The sequence below is a fragment of the Cydia fagiglandana genome, chromosome 1 (assembly GCF_963556715.1).
Source record: "Cydia fagiglandana chromosome 1, ilCydFagi1.1, whole genome shotgun sequence".
NCBI lineage: Eukaryota > Metazoa > Arthropoda > Insecta > Lepidoptera > Tortricidae > Cydia > Cydia fagiglandana.
The window spans coordinates 8,020,111-8,047,549 of record NC_085932.1 but is presented as its reverse complement, the minus strand read 5'-3'; the positions used below and the strand labels follow the sequence as shown (position 1 = coordinate 8,047,549).

The window sequence follows — 27,439 nt, the reverse complement described above, 5'->3', positions numbered from 1 at the left end:
CTCAGAATGTAAATAGGATATACTGTGCAAAAATAACACATCTAATTTATTTTAATAACAAGACACGGTGTTGCAGTCAAGGTAAGTTATCTAAAAGTGTTTTTTATTTATTTATTTTGTTTTTTACTTCCATTATACTTATTTCTTTTCCTGTCTTAATAATTCTATTTCATTATATATATTTTTGGAGCCAAATATTTTGTAGTAGAGGAGTTCCATTCTGATCTTCCTGAGTAATTCCATTTCACAGTATTACTAACATGTTATAGTTTTTTCTAAACATAATTATCACAAACATTCCTTAGAAAATAAAGAATAATAATTATGTTTCTAATAATAGCAGAGAAATAAATAGCTTCAACGAACAAATAGATGTGTTACTATAGGTATATTCCGTGTAAACTCAACCAAGTGCTTCCATCTCTTTTCTTAAGTGCTTCCATCAGTACGGCTACCATCAGTTTGTCACTGACATAAACGCCGTCGAGAACGTAATTTACTTTCTATAAAGACATCCCGTTTGCACTAATATGCGAGTGCGAGCGAGATGTATAGAAAGTAAATTACGTTCTCGACGGCGTTTATGTCAGTGACAAACTGATGGTAACCGTACAGTTGTAAGAGGGTTTACGCAGACGCCGCCGGTTTTCTTTCTTTTTTTTATTTCATGTGTTCACCGTTTTATTCGCATGGAAACAATAATAATAAAGTAATATTTCCCGATTCATAATGATGTAAAAATCAATTTTACAGTACATATGGTCCTATTTTCCCGCACTAGTGCGTAAAATAGCACTTTTCGTGCGATGTCAAAAGTTTAAAGAGCCATATGTACTGTAAAACGTTGTATACACGTGCGAATAGGTAATTCACAACTCGTGTCGATTTAAAACACTCCCTTCGGTCGTGTTTTAATTTATCGCCACTCGTTTCGAATTTCCTTTTTTCCGCACTTGTATCGTAAATAACTATTACAGTACATATGGTACTACATATTTTACCGTACTAGTGCGAAATTTAGCGGATTACATAACTATGTCGAAAAAAGGGCCCTGTGTACTATAAAACGTTGTACGATACATGTACAAATAGGTGATTTCTATTTTTCGCACTTTAATCGTAATGTGACTTGATTCGATGGCGCGCCGCATTTTAGAAAACGTAATCGTAGATTGTTAACCAAGAGATGAAAGGCACTCATTTAGCGCAGAAACGTATTATTTTCTGCACACTTTTTAGAACAACAATGACCCTCTTACAGAGCATGATAAATAGTTAGTATATTAGTTTCTAAACTGTACTAAAAATCAAAACACAAGTTATTTTTAAAAGTTGTTGTAAATTGCTCTTGCCCGGTATAATATTTAGTACGACTAATTCGAAAGTTTTAATCAGTGTTTCTGTCCCTCTTCTATTTTCGACATATGTAGGTAGTATTTTATGCAACCGTTGTTTAAGAGAGGTCAAAAAAGGCGAGTGGCGTGAGTAACAATTTAAGGCGATGACGCCACGGCTATTTTTTGACTTAGTTAAACAACGTTGCATACAATACTTTTTCTACGACCAAACACTTTCAAATAAAAAAGTTAAGTTTTTATTCAACAACCACAATAACCACATTCAAGAAGCAGCAAAGAATGAAGGGTACGGGCGGGAAAATGAATTCAGTTCGGTTACTAGTTCTTATGGCTTCTGTCGGGAAAATGAATGATTAAATAAAAAGAACATGTCTATGGTTCACTTATTTATTTTTTTGACAAATTATGACAAATAAAACTACGGGAGTTGAAAAACACTACCAACCTACGTAAAACAAAACAGCTATGAGGAATATAAGGCCTTGACTTTAACGAACGTTGTAGGTGTCGAATATGAAAAACTAAACAATGAAAGGTGAAAACAACAGGTTCAAGAGATACTAAATATAAAATAATTCTCCGAGGATAATATTTACTGATTGAGATTAACAAAGGGCATTTTATATAAGATTAGTAGTAGTTAAGATTTTACTTAGGGTAAGCAGGTGTAGCGGTCCGCGGGCGTTAAGAATCCGCAGTGTAGCTACTGACGATACGGTTAGCTAAAGAAGACAGCTTCAAATAAACACAACTGAAGATAGCTTCAAATCTTCAGTTGTGTTTAGATCGGCTATAAGTGTCAGAGTTTGTGCTAAAAAAATATTGAAAGATGTGCTAAACTGGAGAACTGGAGAAGGTAGGTAAGTTTTAAGTTACCATTGCAAATATAAAATTATTTTTAAAAATATATATAATTGGATTATTAGTTATTGCATTCCTTCGTATATTTGCTTACTAAGATCACGAATCGATGCGCGATAATTTTGCAAATCATCACTGGATGTCAGTAACTTGTAAATGTAAAATGTGCAGGTGGTATAAGAAGCAGCAGTATTAGGCAGGTGTGTAAGAGTACCTACTCGCGAATTATTGTAAGTACATCCATCTGGTACAGCAATATAAATATTGCTGTCAAGCTCTCACAGTGTCATTGACAACCAGCATCATGGGCTGGACAGCAATACAATTATGCGCGTACAATAGAGAACTACTTCAGATTTTTTAAAGGAAAATAAAATATTGATTAACCCATAAATTATCCATCCATTAACTATCCAGTAATTAATTTTAAAAATCCAAGCTCCCAACTCATTTCCAACGGGTTAAAAATCGACTTTTTTATAAATACTTTACAGATAGGGACAACCCTGATTTTACTATTGATTCTCCGGTACTGTATTTGCTACAATAAGGTAAAAGAAATCCAAGCATATTGGAGAAAATTATTACCTATTTAAGATTGAGATGGCAGCTGTTACCACTGAGGGCTCACTGCGAATACAAACGCTTACAAATTGCGGGCATCTTTCTCTTTTACTCCAACTAAGGTGTAATTAGAGTGATGGAGAAAGATGCCCGCAATTTGCGAATTTCGGATTTCACAGTAGGCCCTCTGCTTACTTGCTTAGCTCTTAGTTCGTGTTTTTCTACCTAATTTCAATAAAAACTTGCAGCAGCAGCTTTAAAAAATAATTTTGTAAAATAAATATGCCAAAATGCAATTCTTTTTTCGTGGCAAACATGCATACGGTCCGCCTGATGGTAAACATTCACCGTATTCCAACTGAACAAAATGTTCCTCTTTTTGTAGAGTAAATCAATCTCTGAATCGGGAAAATCTCCTGAAATTGACTGGCACGTTAACTACAATTCGAAACGCCATTAAATTTTAGTGTCCATAAAGTGAATGTTGCTGATAGACAAAGTTCCTCACGATGACGCAACGTCACGTATTTCGTGGACAATAAAGAAGACCATCTTTTAACGCTTTGAGAGTTATTCGCATCACAGGACGGAAAGGTATCGTCTTGGGTCGTCCCATTCGTTTTTCGTCAAATTTTTAAAATAATTAGTCCTATTCTGATACCGACGGAAAATATCAAAATGTATTGTATATTACATATTGTCTTTGTACTATCTTACAACAAAAAACAGTAGGTTACCTTTAAATTGATTGATGGTACCACTGAGCAATGCCATAGTGCAAACATGATTTTAAGTTTATAAAATTTTTTTCGACGTGTAAATTTACGATTCATTTGACCTAAGTTAGAACGTGCATACTAGCTGATGGTATATATTTGCAAGTGTGTTGTTACTGTTAATCACCAGCCCCTTGCAATTCAAATCACAGTCAAAAATTCCGATTTTTTAATACTTTTTCATTTCTCATGCTGTGAAAGAGGGTCATTGTTGTTCTAAAAGTTCGTTTTTTTTTTTTTACGATAAGCAATTGAAATTTGGTGTTAAATCCATTTGTTATATAATTTCCATTCCGATTTTTAACTCTTCTTAATAACGATATTTTTACCTAATTGTTAGTTGAATTGTTGCTAGAAATGCTATAAAAATGTATGTTTTCAAATAGACACATCCATTTTACTTTTCTCGTATTCGAAATAAAGAGTAGTGTTTAACTCAGGTGAAAAGTATAATTTCAGCTTCGGACTCTCGGCCGCACTGCGTTCAAGCGCCTAACTACCTCAGCAGAAATGAGTGCCTTTCATCCCTTGGTTTAATACCTTTAATTTGATATATTTGGGTCAAGTCTCCCTTTATTGGAATTCTATTGATTTTACATATTTTCATATATTTATGGCTTGTGATGTATGTAGGCGAAAGTTTCGTACCCCGGATATATCGACCGGATCTCGGCCACTTGTTAATATGTACGTGAATATTCACGGTTTATTCATTTACTAACCGAACTGTATCTTCGTACATCAGAGTGAGTTTAATAACTAAACTTTGAGGCCCTCGATTGTGGACGGACATGCGTCCGTCCACAATTTAATTAAAAGGGAAAAGTATGCGTGCTTGGGTGGTTATTTGTTTGTTCCGCTCGCGGTGGAGACCGCTGGGTGTTGGTGCTTGGAGGCACTGTCCTTCTTTAGGGAGCTCGGGAGTCGCTTGCGCGAGAGGGGTCTTGATCCCCGCTCCGGATCATTCCTGGTCCAGAGGTTATCTATTGCGATTCCACGCGGAAACGCAGCGAGCGTGGTGGGGACTTTTGCGCCTGGAATGACTCGGGGTGGGTTATTTGATTAGTTTGGTTTTTTGTGTGTGTGTTTTTTTTAATGATTGTTGGTGTTTTTGTATTTTATGCCTATTTGTATGGAATGTGTATTTATAGTTTTGTTGTGTATTAGTTTTATGATAAGTGATGGAGGTTAGATTAAGTACCTAATATTGTTTTAGTTATTGTATTTTTTTGGACTAGTTGTAGATATATGTACCTATTTATGTATTAGTTTTATATAATCTAGTGTAATGACTATTGTGTGGCTGTAATATGTTGGACTATGTGATTATCAATAAATGATTCATATTGCGATAAAAAAAAATTAATTAATACATAGGTACTAGTAGTTCGCCCCCGAACTGAGAACTCGCAGTTCGCCAAAATGTTAGATCAATTGAATGCACCTACATAGTCGGTAAAGGGTCGAAAACCGCATGCGGTTTATTGAAAGGTCTGTAGAGCCCTTACTGATAGATTTAAGTATTAACTGTCGGCTCGATTCGGAAAATGAATTAGATTTCTACTAGACTTCAACAAGTTACGATATGGATAATTTAAAGATATTTGTAAGATAGATATGTCAAATTTGACGTTACCGCGATTCTGGAGGTCCTCTTGAACGATTTCGACAAGTTATGACTTAGACATCCAAGTCATATCTAGTCGATATCGAATGTAGATCTAGTTGATCTCTAGATCGTCTCTAGATCTTGTGATTATCTCGAAATCCGAATACAGGCATGTATCTGTGGTAAGCCGTAATCTTATGGTAATCTTTCTTGTCAAATGTCAAATAGAGTCTGGCTTATGAAAGTTGAACCTGCAAAAAAAATCTGTAGCAGGCGCATATATTGGTTACACGGATTGCATAATTAGGGTTCCGTACCCAAAGGGTAAAACGGGACCCTATTACTAAGACTTCGCTGTCCGTCCGTCCGTCTGTCACCAGGCTGTATCTCACGAACCGTGATAGCTAGACAGTTGACATTTTCACAGATGATGTATTTCTGTTGCCGCTATAACAACAAATACTAAAAACAGAATAAAATAAAGATTAAATGGGGCTCCCATACAACAAACGTGATTTTTGACCAAAGTTAAGCAACGTCGGGAGTGGTCAGTACTTGGATGGGTGACCGTTTTTTTTTGCTTTTTTTTGTTTTTTTTTTTTGCATTGTGGTACGGAACCCTTCGTGCGCGAGTCCGACTCGCACTTGCCCGGTTTTTTATTATTTTTACAGTCATGTCGTGCGCACATAGATACTAAAATGATTTTCTTACTCTGGCGTGTCCGGATGTAGCCAATCAATCACGCAAATATAGTGAAATCGAAATCACCTTTTAATTTTATTAATCGCCCTCCGAAACAATTTTGCGAAAAACAACAAACAATTTCATGCAACTGACACGCCATACGCCTGGTAGATGGTTAGAACGTCGTGCATACGGGCATGTACGCAATGATTTCATCATAGGTACGTATCCAAACAAAAGAAATACCTTTTCATGTGGATAAGGGTTTAAAGAACTGGCGTATAAACAAAATAAAGATGTATATCATCAAAAAGCACATTTTATTTATAAACATAATAAAGGAGAATCTAATCATTTGCACTTAGCATAGTAGATTCGGCCATTAATAATAACAGATAAGAATGTTTAGCCATTCTTTATCGCTGAAACAGGAGGACGACACAACATTTCCATCAGATAATAAATAGTACTTTAACTAAGAGTGAAAAAACAAGGGTCAACACTTAACCGAGTTAACCTCCTTAACGGGTTTGCGGTGCGTATTCTAAATAGGTATAATGGCTCCTCTACACGATGGGCCAACGCCGGCCACTCCAAGGGACGCATTTATGCGTTAGAGGGAGCAAGCGATATTGCAATCTCATTCTACCGCATGACTGCGTCCCTGGGAGTGGCCGGCGCTGGCCCATCGTGTAGAGGAGCCATATGGGATATTATCCGACCACATTAAATATGTAGTACGTACATTTCAATGCAAGATGGAAAGTGTGTTATTATTTACGAGTCCCAAGATGTCTTATATGAGCCGTACGCAAAATTTATTAAAGCTAGATGGCAATGTTACGTCATCCTTTTTCTCAGATACAACCGAACCCAACGTCACAGACCTCATCAAAAACAAACAAGCATCAAAGAATACTTCACGTACTCTGAAATCAGAGAATAGCATTTACTTTAGTACTGGTTGTTTTCCATTATTCGTGCTCTACTGAAGTCTTCTCTGTAAATAACACGTCTGTTACCAGTTTAATGGAAAGTTAGTTTACCTTACCTTAGTATTTTTGGTTATATTCTACTAATTTTAAAATACTAGAGTCAGTCTAAATTTTAAGCCACATTAAATCCACATCCGAAGTACCTACCCCTGCCTACCCCGCAGCAAACATAGGGAAAAAGTGGTTTCAGTCAAACACAGATTTAATTATTTGCTCTGAACAGTCAAACCTCACGAAATTTTAGGATGATGTAGATTTAAGTCTCCTGATTATTTTATTATAAGGGCGCAACTCTTTCAGAAGGACACTTTCAGAAATAATCAAATTATTTAGTTGTTTCATACAAAATTCTATGTAGGTAAGTAAGTACTTAAAAATAGGTGTACCTAAGTAGGTACACCTATTTTTTACATCCTCTTATGATGTTAGTTAGTTATGCACGTCGTTCGTAATATATTCAGGGTGGCTAAAAAGTAACTGCATTCCCATTTCCAGGGAGGTTTTGGGATGATACTGAGCTAACCCCGAAATCGCGAAGAAAAAATTTGGATGTTTCATACATTTTGGCTGATCCATTCTCTATGATGGGCCCTGCCAATTTTTTTTGCAATTTCGGGTTTCGTCCCATAATAAAAGTTGCTCAGTATAATCCCAAAACCTCCCTGGCAACACGAATGCAGTTATTTTTCTTTCCACCCTGCAGACAGTGTTGCCAACTTGGCATAAATGATCCCAGATCTGGCATATTTTCACTCGCCTTGGCACCAAAATTTTCCATTTATCATCTGGCATAATTTTTAGCATAATTTAGTCTAAGCCAAGTTTTCACCAACTTAGCAACAACAATATGCGCAATCGCCTTATGTGGTTCATATTTTCATATAAATTTTGACTTTTGTGGGCGGATGGACATCGACGAACTATATATGTATACATTTTTATAGTAAAAATGTAGGCGCGAAGGGTTATCGTTCCATAGAAAAATTGAATTTTGCGCCTTTTTCTACTAACAAAGTACGGTGTTTATTACAGAATATTTTTAGATGCCACATTATTTTAAGCATATTTCAAAAAACTTTGGCATAATCTAGACATTAGTCTAGCATCTTTTCAAAATCCGAGTTGGCAACACTGCCTGCAGATAATTGATAATATGTGATGTTAACAATGCGATACCATCTAGTACATTGTACGCTGACTAGTGAAATAGGTACGTATGTTGGATATGTCAGCAGTTGACGGAGTAATGCAGCTTAGTCTATTATAAGCACTTAAAATGCAGCGTAAGTTAATGGCCAACGATATAATAGTCGCTAATATGACCGCCTTAGTCGAAAGACCTTGCTTGTCATTTTCTTGCACTGCAATTGCATTGCAGGTATGTTATCAATGTAATAATGTTAATACTAGTTGAACATACATAACTATAAAAAATATTTAGTTTGGCGACTTGGGGCCCGATTCGGATTTTGAAATAGACATCTTTTAGACATCACCAAGATACGATAACGATATGTTTAAGATCTAATCTGTCAAATTTGACATTTGCGCGATTCTGGAGATACTCTTGAACGTTTTCCACAGGATATGACTTAGAGATCCAATTCACATCTAATAGATATCTTACTCTATCTAACATAAAAGTAACATTGGTTGCCCGAATTGCGCTGCAAAAGAGAACTAGTTGATATTTAAACTATAACGTATCTAGAATGGATCTAGTACGTGTCGTCTCTTGTGAATATTTTGAAATTCGAATACGGCAGTTCGCGTAGAGGTTGTTGAATTACCCAACCTCTCCCCCGCCCGTCCCATCTCTCCCGTAGGTACTTCACGGCGCGATTCGGGAAATGAATTAGAGATTAACTGGATACGATATAGTAAAGATATCTTTACTATCTGCCCGATTCGAACTTTAAGATACGTCAATTAATAGATCTAGAAACGATATGGATTAGATGTATCAGTGTCAAATGTGACGTTTCTTCGAACAAGAGCGTCACTTTTGACATTGACACATCTAATCCATATCGTTTCTAGATCTATTAATTTATGTATCTTAAAGTTCTAATCGGGCCGTATTTCATATCTAGTGAATCTCTAAATCATTTCCCGAATCGCGGCACAAGCCTTATGCTGTGGAGCGTCACATATCTTTACTATATCGTATCTAGTTAATCTCTAATTCATTTCCCGATTCGAGCCGTCAAGTCTCATCATAAATATAGCCTCATAACCCCTTAGGTAAATTAGCGTGTCAGAGTGTCATTCTATGGAACTTGCTAACTATGTAAACAAAAGTCACTAGTAAATTCGTCATTCTTTGACAATTTCGATATGGCGGTTTGTTTACATATTAGTTAGCAAGTTCCAATGACACTTTATAAATAAAATAAGAATATGAGTAAAACGCTTTTATTATGCTTGACGGAGGGCACCAGCAGGCAGCAGCATGGGTTTGTACACAGGATGGCGGGTGGGCGTAGTATCTCAATGTATTACTTCACAGCTGCTTCAGTATGCTACCGGTGCATGAAATAAACTTTCGGACTTGTTAACCATACTAGTGCCTACTAAAATATCTAGTCGCTATTGGGATGTATTTGGATTGCACTCAAATAAAAGGATCACATAAAATCGTTCTAGTTTTTATTCACATCTTTTCAAAACAACACTTCTCTTTACAAAGGTAAGCTTCTAATCACACGTAAGAAATCAAAATAACACTTGGAATGAAACACTTAGCTAAATGGTTAAAGAACGTTGGATTCTATAAGCTTTCAGAATAATCCTTCAGGTATAAGCCTTCAGGAACGTGGCGAGTTAGGCACGAGGTTGGCTAACGTCCGATCTCTAGCGCGGTCAAATCAAGTCTGATTACGGAGCCTCACCGCTCCCGCCTTTTAAGTCGAGCAGGCACACCTGCTCGACCGGTCCACCAACATAACGACAAAACTACCAACTCGTGCCTACCTTCACCCAAGAGAACCCTCTTGACGTTCCAAAGCCTTCTACCTGTCATCTTAGTTCAACAACACGCCAATAGATGGCGTTAATCTCTACGCAACATTATGAATTTCGTTACAACCCAGTAATACGTAGCCAAACATTGCTAATCGACTTTATACAGGCGTCTTTAACTATGAACTGTAACGCTGCAATACGTCCTTCTGGAGTCACGCTCCGACACGGCCGTCCTGCGGTACACACGTCCTCGTGTGTGGGTGTATGCATTTGCTTCTGAAACAAGTAACACAGCACAGTATCATATCGCTCGGTCACTCCTGACCAACAATTTGTGTCTCATTCATCATCGAATAAAATCAATGATCGCATGTGATTCTTATTGCTCGGCTAACCTGACCAATTATACGGTCGGGGTAGATAAAACAAAAACAGGGTCACCAATGACAGTCTTTCAATTAATCTAGATCTAATGATCGCAACAGCAATGGTACAAATGTACTGTGTCTAAATTACACTCGTTAAGTCTATAAAGCTCACAATGACCACCATCATCATGAACTCATGTTCGGACCACCATCCGGTCATCTCGCAATGCTACACTCACAATGACCACCATCATCATGAATGCATGACCGGACCACCATCCAATCATCTCGCAATGCTACACTCACAATGACCACCATCATCATGAATGCACGACCGGACCACCATCCGATCGTCTAGCAATGCTACACTCACAATGACCACCATCATCATGAATGCACGACCGGACCACCATCCGATCATCTCGCAATGCTACACTCACAATGACCACCATCATCATGAATGCACGACCGGACCACGGTTCGGACATTTCGCAATGCTACATTCACAACGACCACCATCATCATGAATGCATGACCAGACCACCATCTGGTCATCTCGCAATGCTACATTCACAATGACCACCATCATCATGAATGCACGACCGGACCGGACCACCATCCGATCATTTCGCAATGCTACACTCAGCAACACCAGCCGATGACACAGACCAAACGCACGCCACCACGTGTGGCCGCACAGCAACGGAAAAGAACATAAAAATCTACTTCCGGTGTTTTGCGCCTACGTCTACGCTTGGTACGTGTAATCTGACTGACTGTAACTGAACATTATGAATTGCACGATAACACATTTTAATAATTACAACTACAATAGACAATAACTTCGCTCGGTTATTCTGACCGTGCGCACTTGAGACCTTGTGACAACGTGTATTGAAACTCATAACTCCAAACGATCGCATTTAATCTCTATTCAAATGGTATACCAACTATACCATACACATTAAATTTCAACATCCATTGTCACAAAATTATCTTAAATCAACATCAAATAGCGCCGCACCAACGGCTCATCTTACTTTCGCTTTCTACTTTAGCTTTAAACAAAACTCGCTCAAGAATTCTAAACAGAAGTAAAACAACTCAAAATAATCCCAACAAAATGTGAACTGCTCACCAGATTGTCCAGGTGTCTAAATCAAAGGTTGTGGTGGTGAAGACCAACCCAAGCACGAAGGCTGACGCTTTCCGCCTTGCAGTTGCCGTTACTGTGGCAGATGGCGAGATGCACGATGTGGTTTATCGTAGCTGGCTGTTACATTACCACGTGTCTCGATGTAGGTCACCAAAAACATAACGTAAATACACCGCACTCCCACGTGGCTCTATAAGCAATACATGAGACTCTGCATCCCACTTCTGATGACGGAGGGCACCAGCAGGCAGCAGCATGGGTTTGTACACAGGATGGCGGGTGGGCGTAGTATCTCAATGTATTACTTCACAGCTGCTTCAGTATGCTACCAGTACATGAAATAAACTTTCGGACTTGTTAACCATACTAGTGCCTACTAAAATATCTAGTCGCTATTGGGATGTATTTGGATTGCACTCAAATAAAAGGATCACATAAAATCGTTCTAGTTTTTATTCACATCTTTTCAAAACAACACTTCTTCTCTTTACAAAGGTAAGCTTCTAATCACACGTAAGAAATCAAAATAACACTTGGAATGAAACACTTAGCTAAATGGTTAAAGAACGTTGGATTCTATAAGCTTTCAGAATAATCCTTCAGGTATAAGCCTTCAGGAACGTGGCGAGTTAGGCACGAGGTTGGCTAACGTCCGATCTCTAGCGCGGTCAAATCAAGTCTGATTACGGAGCCTCACCGCTCCCGCCTTTTAAGTCGAGCAGGCACACCTGCTCGACCGGTCCACCAACATAACGACAAAACTACCAACTCGTGCCTACCTTCACCCAAGAGAACCCTCTTGACGTTCCAAAGCCTTCTACCTGTCATCTTAGTTCAACAACACGCCAATAGATGGCGTTAATCTCTACGCAACATTATGAATTTCGTTACAACCCAGTAATACGTAGCCAAACATTGCTAATCGACTTTATACAGGCGTCTTTAACTATGAACTGTAACGCTGCAATACGTCCTTCTGGAGTCACGCTCCGACATGCTTTACTTTTGTACAAATAACAGCCAGGAAAAATATTTTTTTTCTACTCCCGTACTTTTATTTGTCATTTAAAGGGTCGTGCACACACCTTTAAAACCCTACCTTATAGTTGTCAAGACAAGTCTTTAGTCTATTCCCCAAAAAAGAATTTGTGCATACACGCAGTATTTTTTTGGTGATTTTACGATACTTCGTGTAATGACCACTTAAAAAATCTTGAATGAAATACAGTGTTGCCAACCTTATTTTAAATGTCATCTCTGACAAATAAGTGAACCATAAACATGTTTTTTTTTTATTTCATTCATTTATTCATTATTTTCCCGCCCGTACCCTCCATTTTTGCTTCTTCTTGAATTAAAAAGATTTGTTAAATTTTCAATTTTATTTCAAAGTAAGTGCTTAATCGAAGAAAAAGTATTGTATGCAACGTTGTTTAACTGAGTAAAAAAATACTTGTGGCGTCTTTACTTACGCCACTCGCCTTTTTTGACCTCTCTTAAACAACGGTTGCATAAAATACTATTACGTTTAGAAGTCATAAAAGCAAAAGATTTTAAACGTTTAATGCTAAAATGGATACATTGTAAAAATACTAAAAATGAAGGAATGACCCTGTGTGTTGTGTGGAGGTTTCTCATCTTGAATAAATATTTACCAGTCTATGGTACTTTTTTAATAATAAATTGTTATTTTTAATGTAATTATATCATATTGATTTCACATAGAATGTAAGCACATTAGATACGAGTATAATATATATTTAATTACTTAATAACTTATTTGTTGTTACAGGTCTGGAAACGGTTCATGGACGAAGCCAGTGTGTGTGTGTGTGTATGTATAGTGAAAGATCGATAGTGTAAACAACATTTAACGATGTGAAAGTGATATTTAATAAAATGGGCTCTTTTTTGCGTGTGAACGACACAAACTTTACCAACGAACCTGTGGACCCCGTGCTAATATTCGGACCACAAAGGGACCCCATGTATATAGTGATACCTATTACAATAATGTACTCTATAATATTTGTGACCGGACTTTTCGGAAATATTTTCACATGCTTAGTGATAATCCGGAACAAAAGTATGCACACCGCAACAAACTATTATTTGTTTAGTTTAGCGATATCAGATTTACTTTTGCTCATTAGTGGTATGCCTCAGGAGATGTATTCGATATGGTCGAAGTGGCCGTACGTGTTCGGGCCGGCGTTCTGCCTGATCCGGGGGCTGGCGGCGGAGACGTCGACGAACGCGAGCGTGCTGACGATCACGCTGTTCACGATCGAGCGGTACCTGGCCATCTGCCACCCGTTCGTGTCGCACAAGATGTCGAAGCTGTCGCGGGCCACGCGGCACGTGGTGGCGCTGTGGGTGGCGGCGCTCACGCTGGCGCTGCCGCAGGCGCTGCAGTTCGGCGTGCGCAGCCACCAGGGCGTCGCCATGTGCCTACAGACCCGAGTCATCATACAGCACTCCTTCGAGATGTCAACATTCTTCTTCTTCTTCGCCCCCATGGCACTAATAACAGTACTATATTCTCTAATCGGACTGAGATTAAAAAGATCCGACTTAAGTAATGATGTACCAGGGCAAAAGGAATTAAAACAGAAAATGAGATTTACTCATAAAGTACACAAGAAGCACAGCCAGTCAACGAAGCGCGTCATAAAAATGCTAGGTGAGGTTTTATTAATATAATTAAAAATTTGTTTTAAAAATAAAATTTGTTCCTCTACTAAATTTACTCATTGTCAGTGCAATATGTCAATATGGTAATTCATTACTTATTGTCTGCACCTCTAGCACATCTTGCATCCGCGACTTAGACCGCGACTCGAGTCGCCATTCCCGCGGCTGTCAAATCTGTCGATTTCCGTAGCATAACTTGTACCCGCGACTGCAACAGCCGCGTAGAAAACTCAAAGTCGCGGCAGGCCTATGGAACTCTCCGCGCGAGCTCGGATTTATGCCTACGAATCTGCTCCCGTTCACGGTAGAAAAGCAAGCCAGTTGGTTGCCACACGCGCTCACGTACGCACGTCACCGCGCGCCGCACAGTCAATTTTTACGATAGTTACAAGCTACGTAGTAGGTACCTACCTACTTATTATTGAATTTCTTTAATTAAACATGTAATGTTTATTATGTATGACAAATATATAGTTTTAGACATCTATCTAATTGAAATAGGTAGCAAATTTTAAATTTATTTTGGTAAATGTTTATTTTAACGACAGTAAGTTAACTTTACACCGGAAAGTGCGTACTCATTTTTGCTTTGGTTAACTTATAATTTAAGATATAACTTTCCTTTTATTTCACTCCGCTGTTTAAGTAGGTATTTATTTATCATTTCTAAGCGTCAGCAACCCTAGCGTTGTGCCGGTGCACGCGGTGCGGGGAGCGGTGCGTTGAAGGTCACAGGTCACGTTTTGATACCTACACAAAAATACAATGGTCACAGGTCCATTGTATTTTTGTGTAGGTATCAAAACGGAAGGTATTTGCGTTTTGTTTGAGAGATAATCTTGGTCAAGCAAATGTTGTCAGTAGAAAAAGGCGCGAAATTCAAATTTTCTATGAGGCGATAATCTTTCGCGCCTACATTTTTTAAATTTCCCGCCTTTTTCTACTGACAAGATTTGCTTGACCATCTATAAGTATCTGTTCGTAAGAACTATTATATAATCTGTGGTCGCGGCGCGACTCGTCAGTGTTACCCGGCGAAATCAAAGTCTAAACAAATCGATATTTGCAAGTGGCATCACTGAATCGGAAACCAGGGATGCGCTAAATCATTCGTTCTTTGATGGTAAAAAATCTAGTTTTTTGTCGATGGTTAAGTTTTTCCTGTCAAAGTCAAGGAACTTTCAAATTTTGTCAACATTTAATTACGGGAAAAAATATGAAAAAATGTAAGTAATAGAGCCTTATATACTTAATATTGATAATATTCCTTAAAATACTAAATATTGTTTAAAAATTTCTGTTTAATAAACCTTTTAAATATTTTTTTTTGTAAGTAACTATAATAATGGAATTGTTATTATTGGTTTTGTTCTCATATTCCTGTTGTAAATAGTGTTTTTTTTTCAGAATAAGTTCAGCATTATCCTAGACACGATTGATATCCCAGCACCCAAAGGAAAATATTATTAACAGGAACGTGCCAACGGGACCCGAAGTGGAGATTCAGGAAAAGAAACACACTAGGCAAGCTTGTAGGTTTCAAACGCGGAGCTGTCCCCTTTTCTAAATTAACTAAGATGTAAGAAGCGCTTTAGCTTTAAGAACACCACCGAGGAAGTGAACTATTAATAATAACCCTAATGGTTATGGCGTACCTATCTAAGCTGCCACAGTAATTCTCAAATAAGTTTCATATAGTTTTTCTTGTGCCAATAATGGATGGCATGTGTGTGTACTGTGTACCTAACTGTTTATGATTTGACAAATTGATATGAAAAGCTTATTTCATAGTCCTCGATGAAGTCATGACCATATTTTATTGTCTTGTTTACAAACCAATTTTCTTTCCAGGGTGATATTTAATGGTCCTACGCCGCATGTCGAAGAAAAAGGAAGAGAGAAAATACTTATCAAGGGTAATAAAGAAGATTCTTACAATTTCTCTATAGTGGTTCTAGATGTTAATACCTATATATTAGGTTTAATAATAAGAAATATATAAGGCAAAGCAATATACTATTAATTTAAATATTGTTTTTTTTCTCCTGTATTTTTACCTGAAAAGAAACAAAAATAAAGTAGGTAGGTAAGTACTTAAAACTCCTAGAAGCCATTATTAATTAGCTCCCCAAGGCCTACTTCATACCTAATGTTGACAGCAACGTATCATAGCATGATCGTATCAGGCCCTGTCAAACATGAAGTGAAACATCTAGAACACGGGTATGATCTAGAGGAGTTTCAATATGGTAGACCATATGATAACCGTACCTATGCTACCTACGCAGACTATGACATGAGCGTAACGACTCCTTCAAAATATTATTGGTCGGCTCGGTCCAGTCACGTCACGGTATGGTGTCGGCAGGGGACGGAATGGTTTAGTGGGTGTTGACTGATAATATTTCATACAAAGCATGATTTTGAGCCGGACATGATCCTGTTATAGCCACGTATTACATCATTCTGTTACAGTACGATGCAGCGGGCACAGGCCACATGTAGGTATGTTTTGTTGAAGTCGAGGAAGGTTCCAAACGGTACCTAAATAGTAAGAGATTGTTGAAATTAGACATCTAACCGTGATCCTAAATATTACTACTAAGACTATGGCTTACTTAATAAGTTGGATAGTTTGTTTTGAACATTTGTACCTACCCACCTCATCGGCTTCATTTATGTACAAGCAAGCGGGCTCCGTTGTTAGGTTGATGAAAGTTTTGTGTAAGGAAGTCTTAGGATTACTTTTACAAACTTACGAACCTGAATTGAAATTTAAAAATCCTACATATGTACCTAATTACTTAATTGAGTACCTACAAGCTAGCTGTTTGAAATTAAAGTTGTAAACATGATGGGTGTGTTATGGTACTTGTAGGTATCACCGTGCATAATCGATATAAGAGTGCGTAAAGCGCATTTAGTGATTGTTCCATACTTCCTTATTCCTTAGGGCAATAAGTAATTATACAAATTATATTATTACATAATATATGAAACTTGTTTTTAAGTTATAATAATTATATATTATTAGTTATTATAATTATTATCATGAGTTTAGTTAAAAAAGTACAAGCAAGCCACCCGCGAGAGCGAGTCGCGTTATAAAGTCGCGTAGACTTCGACTCGCGGATTGACATAAAGACGAGAGAATATTTTGTCTCAAAATAGGCAGTTGTGCTACGGATTTTAGTTCAAAGTCGCGATCGTTGTCATTTTCTGACAGTGACATCTGATCGCGAGTTTGTCGCGGCTCTCGCGCGTGAGTTGTGCTGCCAACACGCGACAAGCCGCCAAGTCGCGCCGATCTGTCACTTCTCACGCCTGTCGCGGCCAGTTGTGCTAGAGGTGCTGTTCTAGTTAAATATTTTTTACGTTAATGTATGACGTAATGAGTTGTCGTTTCGCAGTGGCCGTAGTAGTGGCATTCTTCATATGCTGGGCGCCGTTCCACGCGCAGAGGCTCGTGGCCATCTACGGCACGGACGAGCACCACCGGCCGCGCTCCAGCCTGCTGCTGCACGCCTACACAGTCCTCACATACATCTCGGGGGTGTTCTACTACTTCTCCACCAGCATCAACCCCATACTTTACCACATCATGTCCAACAAGTTTCGGGAAGCTTTCAAGGTTAGTACCTACTCTTAATTTTGTCATCGATTTCCCATCGTGTTCGTATACCTACCGACAAACACCAGACGAAAAGTAAAAATATGTTAGGATGAGAGATGTAATCGCAAAAGCAAGTTATCATTTCTATGCGTTAATTAAGTTTTGATTGGCGTTATCTATAAACGAATATCACTTGGCTAGACTCCCATATCCACAAATCTAACTAAAAATTAAACTTATTTCTAGCTGGCAGATACGAACTAACATTTATATGTATAAAATGTAGTTTCGAAGATTTTCAGTTTATTGGCACCTTAAACTTACCTATATTGGTAGGTATTTGAAAATATTCAAATAAAACACTTACTTATTTAACACAGCTAGAAAATATTTGGTCCGGATCATAGTCCCGGAGATTCTGGCTGGATTTTCTCGGAACTTCCACTTCACGTTGTTTTATTTAAAGAATTCCTAGCAGTGTTTGTTTTTAATTTTGCCTTACTTTCAACTAGGTCCCTCAATCTACCGGGCTCGTTTAAAACTATAAGTACCGAGACTTTAAAAATAGTTATGTAACCTTATGGCTTCATGGCTCTATGGCGGTAAGTTTGAACAGTTAGAGTTAGACCAAGAAAAGTCTGTAACATTTTTTTTCTACTCCCGTACTTTTATTTGTCATTTAAAGGGTCGTGCACACACCTTTAAAACCGTTACATTCAGTGAGAGTGATAGAAGAACACGAACGTACGGGGCCTTAAAAACCGGTTTTAGATGAAATTGAAAATTCCTCGTGGTCGACGGTCGAACTAAGTGGAATTTCACATTGGTATCCTCTCGTAGTTCGATGATCGAACTAAGTGGAATTTTGGAATTCCTCGTGATTTGATGGTCGAACTAAGTGGAATATAAAGTTCTGTATAGTCCGAGTAGTAGTTCGACAGCGAACGCGATTGAAAGAGGCAGCTCTTTGTGGTTAACATTATACTTAGGTACATCAATTCAGACGCTTGCATTGTTGGAGTGACAAAAGCTCAGATAGTGCAATTATTTCCGAGGTCTATCCGCAGTCGTATTGGTTTTGTTGCAAGCTTTTATTTAACTTGCCCTGTATGTATAATACAAAGGTATGTTAGTGTGGGTAAAATCTTGTTAAATTTGATGCACTTCCCTATTTCTGATAGACCTGAAATTTTGCATACATATCATGATGTAAATCGCATGACAATACGACGACAAGATGCTGATCTGATAATGGAGACAGGAGATGGCCATGGGAAGTCTGTGATTAGAGATGGGTAGAGGTGAGTAAATACTGAGTATTTACTCGGTATTTACTCAAAGCACCCGATAAATACCCGTATTTACTCATTTAGGTGGGTAAAAACGATTGCTTATAAAATATTCAAAAAGTGAGATTTAAGAACAAAATTGTCTTTTATTGAAGAGTGCTAACGTGTATTAACAATATCTATAAAATAAAAACCATAGAGGGCGCTTAATTTAGGAAAAAAAGGTAATTATTAGTGAGAGGCAAATTGTGATAACAATTTTGTTTTAAATAAGAATGTATTTACTTAAAAAATATGAGTACTTAAATTTTATCGATGTTCTAGATAAGTGCATGTCGCGCAAAAGTGCATGTTTACGCGGCACTTACGACCTTTTATTAAGGGTTTTTTTAAAGAAAACTCAAAAATGGCTCAACCGATGATGTTCAAAATATTGTTTTTTGTACTCTATTATACGGCTAATCTCCCGGTATGTTTTCATATTTTTTCTGAACTTTGGTTCGAAAGTTATAGAGAGATAAACAATATTTTGGCCTTTCGGAAAGGTTTTTTTCCAAAAATATTCAATTTATCCAAAAATGATCTTAGAAACATTCCAGTTATTTTTGAAGACCCATTTAATGACGTGCAACACGTTGGTGGTTTCTGAGATATTTTTTTGTGACAATTAGTTACATGTATGGAGTGCCCCTCTTAAAAATACATTTCTTACAATTTTGAGAACTTAATCCAGTAGCGGCTTACAAAATACACCTATATTTCAAATTTATATGCCCCTTTCAGCACTCTAAATAGTTTATACCCACCAATTTGGGTATAAACGAGTAAATACGGGTATATTGAGTAAATACTGAGTATTTACTCGGTATTTACCTGTGAGTATTTACTCACTACCCATCTCTATCTGTGATAATACAACGCAAATTAATTGTGTTTGGGGTTATTACAATTGTCTCGATGAGTATTTGTTGACTATGGAAAGAAAAGTACCTACGGTCAATGATGAAAGCTTGAAACAAAAATGTTTTTTTTTCCAAAAACTTATTTAATGTCCTCTTATTATTTTCTATTTTAATTTACACATTGGTGCGAGCTAGTCGTCGGATTTACTCTCCACCTGGCTACTATTTATCGTTTTATTGGTAAGATGCACGCTATCGCTATTGAACAATTGTTATCGAAATGCAGGCTACCTAGGTATAATTGACAGCTTAGGTAATTAATTAATTACAACCTTGTCCTGAATTTATACCGAATTAAGTAAATGGCATTGTAATTATAGGTACTTAACTAGTACGAGTAGTTCGTACCTACCGATATATTCATGAGTCTCGTTTGTATTTGTAATCCATTAATTCCTTTAATATCTATCAATCTTTCTGAACTGTTTTAATTTTATAGATAGTAATTATTACAATAAGTATATATTTAAAATTGTTAGTCATTGCCTTTTCATAAAAAATCTAGTTCCATTAGTTACGCATTATTATTAATTTGTTACGCATATTGTTACTTACAAAATATGATTTTCAGCATTCTAATATTCCCTGCTATGGTAAAAACATAACATGTTAATATATTCGCGATTCATGTGTCGACATCCCTATTGTACACAGATACTTCAATATACATTACGTGACAATTGATCATATGTAGGTGTAGGTGAATGTGAATTGATTACTTAATGCCTACACCAATCAATAAGTTGAAAATATACCTACGTTATAATAATAGGGCCAGCAGTCATATCAGCTTCATAGCTTTTTTATTATTTTAAAAGGTATTTTTAGGGTTCCGTACCCAAAGGGTAAAACGGGACCCTATTACTAAGACTCCGCTGTCCGTCCGTCCGTCCGTCCGTCCGTCCGTCCGTCCGTCTGTCACCAGGGTGTATCTCACGAACCGTGATAGCTAGACAGTTGAAATTTTCACAGATGATGTATTTCTGTTGCCGCTATAACAACAAATACTAAAAAGTACGGAACCCTCGGTGGGCAAGTCCGACTCGCACTTGTTTCTAATGCTTATTTAGTTCATTGCACCTCCTAAATACCTACTAAAAACAGAATAAAATAAAGATTTAAGTGGGGCTCTCATACAACAAACGTGATTTTTGACCGAAGTTAAGCAACGTCGGGCGGGGTCAGTACTTTGATGGGTGACCGTTTTTTTTTTTGCCTTTTTTGCATTATGGTACGGAACCCTTCGTGAGCGAGTCCGACTCGCACTTGACGGTTTTTAAATCCACTAATAAAAAAAATGTACCTAGTGAGCATGCGTATTGGAATAAATCTCGCAGGTGATTATTTTCAGAACACGGTGGTGCGGTGCTGCCGGCCGGGCACGCGCGCCGTACAGCGCAGCTCCTACACCACGCTCGCTCTCGGGCGCAACCCCGCCTCCAGCAGCACTGACAACTCAGGTTTGTGCCTACCTACCCTTTTTGTAGTTTAACGATAAAGATACTTCTTCTTCTTCGTTACACCAGGCGTGGCTCACTCCGCGATTTCGTCGCTTTGCCACAGGTAAGCAGCCATAAGCCGCGCGTGGCGCTGTCGCCACCTATCGGCCATATCTGTGCTGATCGTAACAGACGCGTTTTGTTAGAGAGTGAGTCTTCTGTACCTAGTACTATTATTTATTCTGTGGTTACACTCTTGACAGAGTGGCCGTGGCCATTATGAAGACTTTTGAGCGACTTGTTTAACGACACTTCCTCAATTGGAGGAGAGAATCCCAAGGAGAGGAGAGAGGGGAGGGTGGAGTTGGGGGAGGTTTTATTTGAGTATTTCACTGCTCGGCAAAAGTAATTAATTTTCTAGGTTATTCAATTTTCGGACGCGTACACAGCTAGATGCAAAACGGAGCTTCAAGATAACTTTTTTACCTAATATATTGTAGCTTCTATACTTACTAGGTTTTGATTTAACATATCGCATTCAAATATTCCCTGCATGTACTGTATTTGTCCTGATATACAATAACTAAACAGCGGTTACCGATATTATGTTTAAGTGTTAATTTGATATTTTTAACAGGTAATAATCCTAAAGATGGCGCCTATGGTGATAACAGAATTACAAGAGGATCGCTAAGGTCATCATCAGATAAAAAGATCAAATTCGACTTTGAACGTAATGTAATTTATTATCAACACAAATATGCCCAGACCGACGTTTCGTTCCAGCGAGATTTAGAAAATGGGCTTCATCAAAGTAAAGGAATAGAAGAAAAGAGCATTCCTAAAGAAATATACGTCGTAGTGTCGACGGAGCCGAGTGAAGATACTCAAGACTCCAAAATTACTCTATCAGATGAGCCTGAAGCCTACATTAGAGAAATTCGAGACAGGATCAATCGACGCCAGAAGGGATATGGATAAATTAGAGCATTTCACAAACAGGGGATGGTAGAACATTTCACTCCTAGTTGATTGAATTTCACTACAGTTGATTATACTGTGCGCGCTTGTCATTCGCACTCGCGTCGTTGTCATACGGAGCGATGGAGCATTTAGTAACTGGAGATGCCTTGGCTGTCAGTTTCTGTACAAAACAGTCTACCGATTTTTGCGGGACACGTAAAATGTATGGCTATTTGTACCGACAAGTTTGCACAATTGTGCAAGGTTTTTGGTAGAGGGGTAAGCTCTTAAAGGCGTCTCTGGTTATTAAATGCTCTAAGTATAGTCTGACAGAAAAGAGTGGAAATTAAAAAGTGGCAATACTGTAGTGTCGTCCCTTTCAAATCTATATAAGAAAACGGGACGACACTACAGTATTGCCACTTTTTAATTTCTGCTCTTTTTGTCAGACGGAGCGGGTCAGAAAGTTCTAACAAGCCGGTAAGCTTGTGTTATGCGATATAAAAAGGACTGCATTCTGGTTGGTCTACTAGTCGGTTTTTATTAAGTAGGTGAAAGGCGAAATGCCTGCAAATTAACACTGGTCTTCATTCTATGCCACAGATTGATGTAGGGGAGACCAAGAGGAGTTGAAACAATTTTGATATTATGTATTATACTCGATTTTTTTCTGTGCTAAAATTGTACCAGATTAGTTCATTTTATACCTCTTTTATACGGCATTAAGATATAAAGCGTAGTGTATCTAAGTAGAAACGATTTCGCGAAAAAAATACGTGAAAAATCATTCTGTGGGGAGTTGAAACCGGGGTCAAGGATTTAAGACAGTAATTGTGTTTGATAAACAGTAATTGTGGCTGTGTTATTTTTTTCGTTTAAATCTTTTTTTAACTAAAAATCAAAAATCACCATTCATTTTTTATTTACGTAGGTATTCTTTACTCTATGAATATAAAAAAAGATATTTTAACGCAACAATTAAAGTTAAAATTTTAAACATAGGTACTATATATATACACTATTCAAATTCATACATTTTACTGTTCATAATATTACAATGAATACAGACCCTGTATGCACATTTGTTATATGTGCGACCAAAATTAAGGGACATAGTATTAATTAAACATGTACCTCTTTACTATAAAAAGGCACAGATTATGCGTTCACTTTTTATTTTTCCCTATTTACTTGGTCTGTTTTCATCTATTTTTAGCCTTGATTATATTTATTTGTTTATTCAGCTGCTTATTTTTCTTTCTTTCTTTCTCATTATTGATTATTTTTTTATAAATCATTTTTAATTAAAGTATTAGTTGAAACCGATTAGTCTTCCTTCATTTCCTGGGTGGTTTGGCAAGATTATGAGAATTTCTGATGAACTTGACGTTGTTCCAATTCACCTCTGGCCTCTAATCCCTAGGTCTCCCCCAAACAGTTTGTGGAAATAGTGATGTAAATTGCCGAGCTTAGAGGAAAAAGACGACTGCCGCTTCTCCATACTAAACGTACTCCGCATTTTCTTATCTGGGTATTGACATTATGGAAAATATTTTTACATAGTTTGTTGTATATTAACCACACATAGCCATGTCAAACTTCCCCTTAGTTTGACATGGCTATGTTTGACGTTTTTCGATTATTGTAAAAATTAGGAGCAAAAACAAGATTTTATACAAATTTTGAAATGCTCTTTGTAATAATTTTAATTCGATTTTTAATTTTAAAAATATACATACTCGTAGCTGTGGTTGACATACAACAAATTGTGTCAAAATATTTTCAATAATGTTAATATCCAGAGAGAAAAATGAGGACTACGTTTGTATAAAAAGACGGTTTCGTACGGATCCTCCATTTTATTCTTAACAATATGCAGATTTTAATGTGAACGTGGGTATAATTAAAATAATGTAAATATTAATATTTTTACTGGCACAGGCAGGCAAGCAGGGTGTTTATTAACCTTTTGTATATAGGCGGAAAGCGAAAACGCATTTTCACTACCAGAGATGTGAAAAATACTTTATAAAAAGTATTTAAATACAAAATACAAATACTTCCTTGATAATACTATTTCAAATGCAAAATACAAAATAGTTTTTGAATTTGTATTTAAATACAAAATACGAAATAGGTATTTTCAAAATACTTTTTAAAAATACAAATACTTTGCGATAAAAGGTAATCTAAGTAGTGAATACCTAGTCTGATTTAAAAAGTATTACTCGGAATTTCCGAGTTGAAAAGACTCTCTTTATTCTTTGAAATCAATCCTCTATCTAAAGTGAAATTTTCTAGTTGTTTGCTCATATTAACCGGTAGGATGTAGGTATGGATGATGGTTTTTAACGGCCAACTTTTAAAGCATTAATTTGTAATGTTTTACAGCTAATATAATGCCTCTCGTTAGTGTGTTGAAAACGTTTCGTTTGTGTTTCACTAGGGCAGAAAAGTTTGTTCTCCTCTCGTGCCTTGAAACCCTCGCAACACTCAAGATTCCACTTTTTTAACCACTCGCTACGCTTGTGGTCATGTGCGACGTTACTAAACAGATTCAACAGTTCCATGTTAAAAGAATGAGAGAGTTGCCAGGATTGTAACATCAGAAGAGATTGTAACTCCTACCTACCTACATTACCTACCTACTATAAAGTATTTTGTATTTTGAAAATAGAAAATAGGTCCCAAAAACTATTTCAAATAAAATACAAAATAGTTTTCTTCAAAAGGTATTTAAATACAAAATAGGTATTTTGCATTTTGTATTTGCATTTTAAATACAAGTATTTCAGATAAGTCACATCTCTGTTCACTACCAGCTCGTGTACGTTACGTAGGACTTTATTTGTAAGGACAGGTGAAAAAGTTGCATTTTGTCCACCAGAGTGGAAAAGTAGTTAATTACATGCAAAATTTGAGTTGACTGGTGGAATTGACTTTGTGATGATTTTGAATGTGAAAATATCTACTATTAAAAAATCATGCATTTGGATTTCATTTCTTAGATAAGATGATTCATCCCGCATCTGCTGTCCGATTCAGACCAAGACTATAGTTACGTTACTTAATATACCTATATGGAATCAGAAATTATGCATGGCTTACCTAACCTAGTTACTTAGGTGCAAATGCAAAATGAGATAGGAATGTATGCAAATAAAATAGGACTAAAATTACCTACCTCCTTTTTCCTGCTATACCTACCTACCTACTCTTATTATTAATTATCCTATAAGTATCTAATATCACCTTTAATCAATATCTACGTTACAAAAATTTTGCCTTCGCACGATCTGTATCCTCTGCACTCCCTGACACTGACATACGGCGCGATTCGGGAAATGAATTAGAGATTCACTAGATATGAAAGAGTAAAATTAAAAATATGTGACGTTACACGGAAAAAGGTACCTTAAGGCGCCGCAATAATATTATTGCGGCGCTATGCGACGTAAGCGCCAGCCGCCATAAGCAAGCGTGGCTCACTCCGCGATTTCGTCGCTTTGCAACAGGTACAAAGTACATCCGTCTCACACCAATTTTGGTGGCTAGCCATAAGCTGCGCGTGGCGCTGTCACCACCTAGCGGTCATATCTGTCCTAATCGTAACAGACGCGTTTTGTTAGAGAGTGAATCTTCTACTATTATTTATTCTTGCCATAAGGTACCTTTTGCCGTAGAACGTCACATATTTTTACTATTTCATATCTAGTGAAAGTCTTAATTGATTTTCCGAATCGCGCCGATATTGCCATAAGCCGCGCATGGCGCTGTCGCCACCTAGCGGCCATATCTGTCCTGATCGTAACAGACGCGTTTTTTTAGAGAGTGAGTCTTCTGTACCTAGTACTATTATTTATTCTGTGCCCGAGTTGAAGTTTAAGGCGGCATAAAACTCATGGTGATGGTACTTATGACACACATGATTATAATATAATTTCTAAAAAATTATGAAGCCTAAAATGTGTAAACTTTTCCCTGCAGTTAACTATTACAGAGATATACCTACATATAATAATTTAGATGTTTAGCACCCCTTTTTCCCCACTTGGCATCTTGTTTTACACATGTTCAATTTCGTAACACCCGTTAGTGGACAATCTAACGTAGGTTAGGTTAAGTTAGTTTGTATTATTTATATCACAAAAATATATATATTTATCTATATTTATGGATTTGGCCTGAATCAAATAACAGATGCGGGTAGACATTCAGTTATTTGTCATTGAAATTTGGCAAGTTCCTATTCAGCATAGACTAGGAATCCTCTAGACCGAGTTTAGAGCAATTATATCATGCAACCGACTCGAGTTTTCAGTCGCCGGTCCAGGAGGCCTGCCGCGAAAACCGGGATCTTTCTCTTTTATTCCAATGTAGGCGTAATTAGAGTGTCAGAGAAAATTGCCTGCAATTTGCTAACTTCGATTTTCGCGGTTATAGCCCTGGGGGCCGATTTTTGAATTTCGATCGCTCGCGCGATTTCGTCACTCGAGAATCGGTGGAAAACGGCGAAAAGCTAATTTTTAAAAAACGAGCGATCGAAATTTGGAATCTATTGGTATTAATCACTCGATTTCAATTCTATTAGTAGAATTTAAATGCCTAGTAATTATTTAATGAAATACACGAAATCGAGTGGTTGAAATTCAAAAATCGGCCCCCAGAGAGGAAAGGGTCAAAAACACGTGCGCAGTGCAGATCGCGGACCTGTACGAACTTGTTTTCAGCGTTTTAGGCAGTTTTAGCCGAACCGAATATTCGGTTCGGTTCGGTATGATTTGAACCGAACATTTGACCGAATATTCGTATTCGGCAAAGGTCCATATTCGGCCCATCTCAATTTACAATAAAATTCCAAACCATAAATATATTAATACACGTGATTGGGCACTTTGCTAAGACCAGGGAATTTTTACTTATTCTAGTTTAGTTTTAGTTGTTTTATTTTATAATAGTACCTACCTAGTCATAATTTTGTTTTATACAATTGATGTAAGTATGGGTAGTATAATATTTATCTATCATCTTTTCAATAAAGATTTTCGACCTCTACACGTATTGTAAGACTGATTTCATTATATTATGTAAGTTAATACAGTAAATTCATATAATAAAACGTATTTTTAAAGGTCGGTTGATA

General features: G+C 37.2%; 1 protein-coding gene across 2 annotated transcripts in view; it reads left to right on the top strand.

Moving 5' to 3' along the window:
* The window catches only part of LOC134680510 (pyrokinin-1 receptor-like), a 71,327-nt gene extending 48,673 nt beyond the window's left edge, over nucleotides 1–22,654 (top strand). The window contains exons 2-5 of one of the 2 annotated variants that reach the window (XM_063539637.1): nucleotides 13,129–14,019; nucleotides 17,441–17,661; nucleotides 21,246–21,354; nucleotides 21,971–22,654. In XM_063539637.1, coding sequence (XP_063395707.1) covers nucleotides 13,236–14,019; nucleotides 17,441–17,661; nucleotides 21,246–21,354; nucleotides 21,971–22,314 — 1,458 coding nt within the window. In that variant the 5' untranslated portion in view covers nucleotides 13,129–13,235 and the 3' untranslated portion in view covers nucleotides 22,315–22,654. Of the gene's footprint in view, nucleotides 1–13,128; nucleotides 14,020–17,440; nucleotides 17,662–21,231; nucleotides 21,355–21,970 lie in introns of both variants that reach the window. The other variant, XM_063539642.1, reaches the window with a different exon arrangement.
* Nucleotides 22,655–27,439: the final 4,785 nt, after the last annotated feature.